Source organism: Oryzias latipes, chromosome 19 (assembly GCF_053564925.1).
Source record: "Oryzias latipes strain Hd-rR chromosome 19, Olatipes_Hd-rR_3.1".
Taxonomy (NCBI): Eukaryota; Metazoa; Chordata; class Actinopteri; order Beloniformes; family Adrianichthyidae; genus Oryzias; species Oryzias latipes.
In genome coordinates, this window is record NC_136255.1 from 20102170 (window position 1) to 20110318 (window position 8149).

Consider the following 8149-nt stretch of genomic DNA (forward strand, 5'->3'; position numbering starts at 1 on the left):
GATCATAACGTGTGTCTATATCTTTTTGCAAAAAAAAAACATGAGAATTAAATGATGATTTCTCCACAATGTAATTTTCTGAGATGCTGTTTTTGTGGTTTTAATGACCTGAAACTCCAATTTATGCAAAAAACTAAACAAATGCTTGAAATCAAATTAATAACTGGACCCTGAATCTATATTTTATTAAATTTCCATTAAAAAAACTAGAATTATGGAAATGAATGCACTTTTTCATGATAATCTAATTTTTTGGAAAGAGTATGTATATGATTGTGTATGCTTCAGTATCATCTGCTTTTTTTCCCGATCGATGCAAGACAAATTATTCATGTTTATATATTTGTGCATATATACATATTTTGTTTGCTGCCTTTAGTTTTTATTTTCCATTCTTGATTGCCAACCATATATTTATTTTAAAAAATAGACTGGCATCCAGCAGTACCATCAGGCTACTTTTGGTTCTTCAGTTTGTATGTTTCTTAATTGCTATACATGGAAGGAGAAAAGGGTGCAACAGTGGAAAAATCTTGGAAGCTCAAGAAATTCTCCTGCCTACAAAGTAATATGTGTGCAAGGTAAATAATAACAAAACAGTCATAAAGTTCCTCAGATATCCCCTTTTCCAATAATACATTTAGTTACAATTATAATATTATCACATGTTAACAATAATAATTTAACATAATCCATATATTGATTGATTCAATAATATATTTTTCTAAATTACTATGGGATAGTGTTAATTATCAATGTTCAAAAAATCAAACAAGCAAACATGTATGCCAGGAGGATATGCCAAATGTAATCATAAAATACCTTCATAAAAGCTTTTTGATGTAATTGTTCACATATTCACCTTAAGTGAGTCACGTGACGTAAAGCCTTTTAGATAGGTAAACTGTAACACCGTCAAATGCATTCTTTCAAAATAAAAGCAAAAAATGGGACATTTCAAGACAGACTGCCTCAAATAGGTTAGAAATGTTTTTAAAGAGCACTGTTTTTTTCCCCACCCATCATAAAAATCTTTAGAGAAACATTGCGATGAAGGACACATGGACCAATACCACGTTTTGTCACTCGAAAAGAATTCACAAATATATGCTGCCTTATTTTGAAAGTGAAGGAACAGGAAGTGTTGCGTGAGCTTGAAGATTGCCCACAACAGAGCACAGGGGAGACTGGGCAGCCTGCAGTTTTGACTGGTCAACTTTCAAATTGCGGTTTGACAACATAAATTTGGAATGGCACCTCGGTAGTGAGGCCCGCTGGCTCAGAGCCGCTGTAGTCCCGCAGTGCCTCCATGATTCCTGACGGACCGAGACCCACCGCCATGGCCTCAGCGTTGACTCATCATTGCACATCTGGCAGACTCCCCGCTTCGGTCGCTGTCATCCTCCTGGTTCTGTTGGCGGTGCCCGCTGTGCGGTCCTCCCAAGGCGACAAGGAGCCGGTCTACCGCGACTGCGTGAAGCTATGCGTCCGGACCAACTGCACAGGCGCCCGACTGCGGGGCTTTGAGGCCAAACAGCCGCACTACATGGCGCTCACAGGTGAGTGGAGACCGGCAGGTGGAACAAGCTAACTTAGCCTGCTAGCTTTGATCATCAGCGGAGGTTCATTAAAGGCTCTTTAGTTCCGCTTAATTTTACATTTTAGTGGCTCAACAGGTAACTGGTGCCTGTAATCTTCTTCATTGTTTCATAAACCACTGAAAGCTAGTTTTTCCTGCTGAATAACCTGTCCAACTGTTGTTACCATCAACTCTATCAAGCTTTCTGTCTGGCTTAAGCACGTGGTATCATTCAATGAAATGTTTTTTTTTTTAAATTCATTTTGACATGTTTGGTTTTATATTAAAGTGATTAACTATTAGATCAAATAAAAAAAAAACAGCAAACAATAGTTTGGGTATTACCAGGTATTTTTGTGTGCCCTAATAATATCATTTTTTCCATTTTATTTAAGTATTTATTTTCTTATGCGGTTTCTGTGCTTCAGGGTGGACGTGCCGGGATGACTGCCGCTATCAGTGCATGTGGACCACTGTAGGCCTTTACCAAGCTGAGGGGTTCAGAATCCCACAGTTCCATGGCAAGGTTTGTCCTTTCCAGTGTCCTAATAAACATCATCTCCTTTTATGTAGCCTGAAGGAAGTGGCTATTTACCCATCTATACATTTGGATTTGTGTTTCTACAGCTCTGCATCTAATCTGAAACGGGGATGATGTCTTTTTTGTTTCTCCTAGTGGCCATTTGCACGCTTCCTGTGTTTTGAGGAGCCAGCGTCGGCGCTAGCATCTCTGCTGAATGGCTTGGCTTGCCTTCTTATGCTGCTGCGCTATAGGAGCACAGTGCCACGCCAGAGCCCCATGTACCACACCATCAACGCCTTTTCTTTAGTGAGTTAAAAATTTAAGACTAGTTATGCCTAGGTCTTGTTGTAGGACGGCATGTCCAAAGTCCGGCTTTGGACCAAAGTCAGACTCCTTCCATGAAATCGATCATGTTTTCTGAAATTTGTGCGTACGATTTCTTGATTGCTGTTGGCTTAATTACGTTGTAATCTGTTGTAAACGCATTTCTAAAATGTCAACTGTAAATAATAAGTTGACAGTTAGGCTGTTTTCAAGACATGCTGTCCACAACAAGCTAACTGAGCATGAATGGTGCGGAAAAATAGACAAATTGACAGTAATTTTGTTTTTTATGTGGGGAAAACTGAAAATTATACCATTGCAACAAAGGGTTTATTAAATTGTTCATTTGGATTTAGCTTTCTAAAGAATGTCAGGCCGAAAGGTTGGTCCTCAAACATTTTCACCTCATCAAATCTGTCCCTCTTTGCAAAAGGTTTCTCCTGTTGCAGCTGCAGGAAATCATGCAACTTGCAGTAACGTGAAGCCTCTGTGTACATTTAAATAGATATCTCTGAATGCCTGGTTCTGGTCGACTGTGTTTCATACCCGGGACACCTATCTCACAGAGGTAATTGCTTTATCGTCTAAAAAAGTGTTCAAAAATAATAAGGTGGATTATATGAAGCTCGATTGTTTTGCTAAAAAAAAAACATTTTAAAGTAATTATACCCCACCTGTGGAGATCACTGTTGGTCTGTTTTCTTGTCTAATGAGCTTAACGAATTAGTCGCATCCTAATGGACTTATTGCCAAATCTTTGAGTTCTTTGCAGACTGTAGTGTCTTTCTGTGCATCTTAATGTTGGGTTATATGAAATGCAAATGAGCTTTGACCCAATTCTGTTGCAGAAAATGGACTACTTCTGTGCAACTGCAGTAATCCTGTACTCCATCTACTTATGCTGTGTCAGGTATAACCATTTTTCCCTGCTATTTTATCTACATATGGTTAAAAGCCAAAAATGAATGTAATTAACTTGGTTAGAAAGTTTCAATGTGGCAAAGGTTATAGAAAAATAAAGTAAATGTTTGAAATAGAGCCAAATAGGCTTTGCCAAGTCACACATTTTGTTGTTATTTCACTGTGCGGTCACACTGTGTTGTATTGTCTCCTTTCTAGAACGTTGGGTCTGCGGCGACCTGGGCTGTCCAGCATGGTGGGAGCCCTGCTCATTTTGGTCTTTACGTCGCACGTGTCCTACTTGACCTTCGTTAGCTTTGACTATGGCTACAACATGGCTGCAAATACTGCCATCGGTACAACAAATGCTCACAAGTCTTAACACTGGTGCCACGTGGCCCAAGTAATATGGACTGTTGTGGATTTTGAAATGATGACTTACAATGACAGCTCTTTTTGCAAGTGTTATGAATTAAATAGACGGACATGTATTTATTGTCTTTGAAGGTATGGTGAATCTCCTGTGGTGGTTGTGTTGGTGCTGGCAGAACCGGCGGACCCTTCCATACTGGTGGAAATGTGGCTCTGTGGTGTTGCTGCTTCATGGTCTGGCTCTGCTGGAGCTCCTGGACTTCCCTCCGCTGCTCTGGATCTTAGATGCTCACGCTGTTTGGCACCTCAGCACCATCCCAGTGCACTTTCTTTTCTACAGGTTTGTCCCACCTTCTTTTAGTCATTTTTAATCGGTGTATTTTTTGCAAAGAGAATTTTGTTTAGATTACAAAACATCAAGAATTGACAGATTTTCAAGCAGAGAATTAAACTTGTATAGTACAAATATGTCTACTTACGATTAAGATTAATTATAATGGCATCATTTACATTTTCATGGATGTATATATTTATATTTAAGGAGATGTGTCTCTGTTACTTTTAATTTTCAACTCGAGTCACAATTAATCACACAAAGTCTGATATATATCTAAGTTTTGTTTGTCTTTAGTGTGTTTTGGTTTGATTGCTTTTTGCTTTGATTGCTTGAAATAAATGGATTCCAATTCGAACAGTTAGATTTCATTTAACTGTTAAGGTGGATCAATAGTTTAGATCATTATCAGTATTTGCATTTATGCATTTGATTTGAAACCTTTTTCCTTTATAAACTCTACAATGATCCCACTAAATTCTAGATGCACGTTTGCAACAAAAGGCAAATCAAAAGGTAACATTGACTTCCAGATTGAAACTCATTTGCAAATGAAAATAACTTCAATCAGGCTCAATTCAACACCATTAGCGCCGTGTTACGTTAAGGTTGCTGCTACCACCCCTGATCAATCGAGTGCAGAACCCGCCCACAGGTTACTGCTGGAGAGAACCTCCAAGGCTAAAGTGAAGATAAGTCTGAGGCCTGCTCAGCAGAAAACATGCACAGAAAAGAGGGAGTATGAGAAGAAACTGTTAGAACAATAGTTTGGCTGTGCTTTCTTCAAATGTAATATAATTTTGAGATGACAATACATGCTCAGTGAATTAAGTTTAAAACATTGGTGTAATAAAAGTTAAAGGCAGTTTCTAACTATTCTTCACAAGCGCCGTGTTACGTTAAGGTTGCTGCTACCACCCCTGATCAATCGAGTGCAGAACCCTAAATTGTCCTGAAGAAATGAACTGAAAAATCCTGTTTTTCTTTGTTTCCAGTTTCCTGATAGATGACAGCCTGTACTTACTAAACACAGAGAAGATGGGTGTTAAAGTGGAGTAGCAGGAGTTCATCGCCTCTTCATCATGCTCCTACCTGGACGCCTCTCCAAACAGGGCAGCTGAACCCCTGAACACTGAAGTAGCTTAGCATAACAGACGACCTGCATGACTCCACTGATTTACATCGGAGCAGATTTTGTTTACATTTTTTCTCTTGTCATTATTTTCTAGCACTTTTTTTGATTTTCGATTGATGTTTGTTCTGCTTTGCCTTGTGTTGCCGTGGATGCTTTTTTTTTTTTTGAGTGACGGTTCCTGTTTTTTCAGGCATGTATAACTTTCTAAACTGCTCCTGAGTTCAGGAACTGACTCAGTTTGCCGCAAATTCCGATAGATGGCGCCAAATCTTTTATCAGATCTATTTGTGTTGCGGCATGTCATCTATGCCAAAAGTGAACACAAAGGTTCCCCTTCTAAAGAGGGAGCTGCCCAATGACGGTTCTAGAGAGAGGTTGGGGGGCTTTATGATAGAGGCCATTCGTGCTGACTCTTTCTCTTTTTGTTCCCTCTTAGCATCACACCTTTGTGTGCCTTTTTTTTGTTTTGCTGCTTTAATTTGTTCTGTTCATATGAATCAACTTATTTTTAAATCATCTGAATTTTGTATTTCTGTTGTTTGGGATTTTTTTTCTTTATTTACTTGAGTTTTGACATATTGTGCCTGACGATCAGAAGAAGAAAGTGTTATTTCTTTCACCTCGATTGCCTTTTAGTGTGAAAGGTGATTATAGTAGGAAGTAGTTTACCTGAAAGCTGGGGGGGGGGGTGTTTCCCCTCCCTACTTGTAGAGTTTTTCCTCATTTATCTCATCATGTGTTGTGTGAAAGGGAGTGTGCTTTTTCTTTTTTTTTGCCATAGTTGCTTTAGTTTTTGTTGTTTTGCCCATCACTCACACCAGCATTTTAAACTTAATCAATCTATGGCTCACAAGCTCGCAAACATGTCCGCTTTAGATTCTCTGTTGCGCGTTAAAGAGCACGTCAAATGTTCCTCCTTCGAAACCGCTTTTAAAGTTTTGAACTGGTTCCATGTCCGTTGTGCGAGTTTCCCCCTCACATGTGCACTTTACACATGATGTGCTTTTGTTAAAGTCTGTCCGTTTGTGTCAGAATCTCAACGGCGTTCAGAGCGTGTGCACACGCCGCCTTCTCTGCACGTTCTGCTGTTTTTGACAGCACAAAACGGATCACTGTGGATGGGAGAGGGAGCTGGACTGTACCACATCGTTTCGGGAAAATGTCATGTATTGTGTCACAGAAATGGTTTTGTCAGGAAGGCCGAAAGAAACAAGTCATTCCAGTTTAAAAAGAAAACCAAAAGCTCTCCCTCCAGGGTATATTATGTTATCATGAACTACTTAAATGTAAAAATATATTTTTAAAAAAATAATGAAATTACATAGTCATAGATCCAAAGACACTTAACTAATTTTATAACAAATTAAATTATTTACTTATTAAGAAATAATTTTTATCTTATGTTTTTTTTTTTTTGTAGTTCATATTGGTTGATAGCTAAAGATGCAACTGTTTGTTTGTGATTCATCTGTCTGTAACCCAAACTCTACTTACTCTCCTCTGCTGCCCTCTGCTGGTCTCTTTGCTGCCACATTCTCCACAGGGAGCACTTTTCAAAACTATATCAATTAAATGACCAATAAGAAGAAAAAAAACTCAATCTAAACAAATAAAAGCATTTTTCTTGATAAAGGACGTGACCTGAGGAGTGTTTTTTTTTCTTGTAGTTTAGTAAACAGTTTCTGCTGTGGAGCTAATTCATGCTTAGACTTTGTTGTTTCATATTAGAACCTGTCTGACGATGGGACATATTTGAGATGTTTACTGAAGACGTGCTGGACGTTTCCATGACTTCATACAGACCAGAAGCTGTATAACTCTTAAGCGAAAAATACTTTTTTTATGGGTTAAATTAAAGATTCTCTGAGATTGTCTTGTATATGAAATTGTTTTTGGCTTGAAATATTTAGAACATTTCCAGGTGTTAAAGCACAAGCAAAAACATGTTAATTAAAGCATAACCCGTCAGATGTACAGAAAGAAGTAATGCAGCTGTGTTGCGAGGTGGCTGAGAAAGTGACTGTTGTGCTCTGCAGGCTCCCTGCAAAAGTTGGACTCTGACCCAAGCTGCCATGGGTGGGGAGAATGGATAGACTGCAATGAAAGGAGTCTATTCTTCCTCCTTCAACTCCTGATCTATGGCCATGACTCCATGAGAAAAAAGGAAAATAATCATGAAGATGCACTGTGTTAAACTGCATTTTTTTGCTCCCATTGCAGCAAACACATAGAGCACTGCTAAAGCCAAGAGTTATAGACAAAAAAGTCATTAACTTTTGAGTGTAATTGAGTTCAAATATCCGGAGTATTTACTATAAAATATTAATATAAGTCACAAATGGTTTATTCGAAGAAATAAGGTACAAGATGCAAAGAAAATGTAAATAAAACCAAAAAAAAGGTTAAAATTCTTCTCTCAAATTAATAGTAAGAAGGTAACCAGATGTGTTGAAAAAAGGATTTAAGCTACACACATCAGGAAGATTGTGGTTGTTTGTATTATTTGGCGTTGAGGAAGAGATTTTTTAGAGCTTCATGAATGAACATGGCCAAATGCATCTGCAGAACAACCATCTGTCTTCATCCTGCAGATTTTCTCTCCTTTAGATGGTTACGCATTCATTTTTTACAATAGAAAACTTAATTCATGATAAAGTGTTGCAAGTCTGCATCTCGGAAAGTAAAGGAAATGAATTTGTAAATGGAAAGAAAACAAGGAAAATGAGACTTTGGGAGATTTAGGCGCAAGCCTAATCTATTAAAAATCCCAAATTAAACAGATGCACTGCAAAAATATCCCCTATAATTTAAGTTTAGTCTTTAGTTTTTAATATTTTATGATTCTGGTCTTTAGGATGATTCTATAGAGGGGTAGTTGGACTGTTATAGCTGTTAAAATGTGATATATTTGGGGGAAAGGTGTGCAAACATACCCACTTTAAAGATTTAAAACCCTTATTTTGGCAATACCTTGTCATTTAA

General features: G+C 38.1%; 1 protein-coding gene across 1 annotated transcript; it reads left to right on the forward strand.

Moving 5' to 3' along the window:
* The first annotated feature begins 1123 nt into the window (after positions 1 to 1123).
* pgap3 (post-GPI attachment to proteins phospholipase 3) lies at positions 1124 to 6799 on the forward strand. Its single transcript, XM_004080287.5, has 8 exons — positions 1124 to 1559; positions 2008 to 2105; positions 2256 to 2408; positions 2932 to 2994; positions 3275 to 3336; positions 3546 to 3682; positions 3834 to 4038; positions 5028 to 6799. Exons 1-8 carry the CDS (start codon positions 1310 to 1312, stop codon positions 5089 to 5091), a joined length of 1032 nt encoding a protein of 343 aa, XP_004080335.1. The 5' UTR covers positions 1124 to 1309; the 3' UTR covers positions 5092 to 6799.
* The last annotated feature ends 1350 nt before the right edge of the window (positions 6800 to 8149 follow it).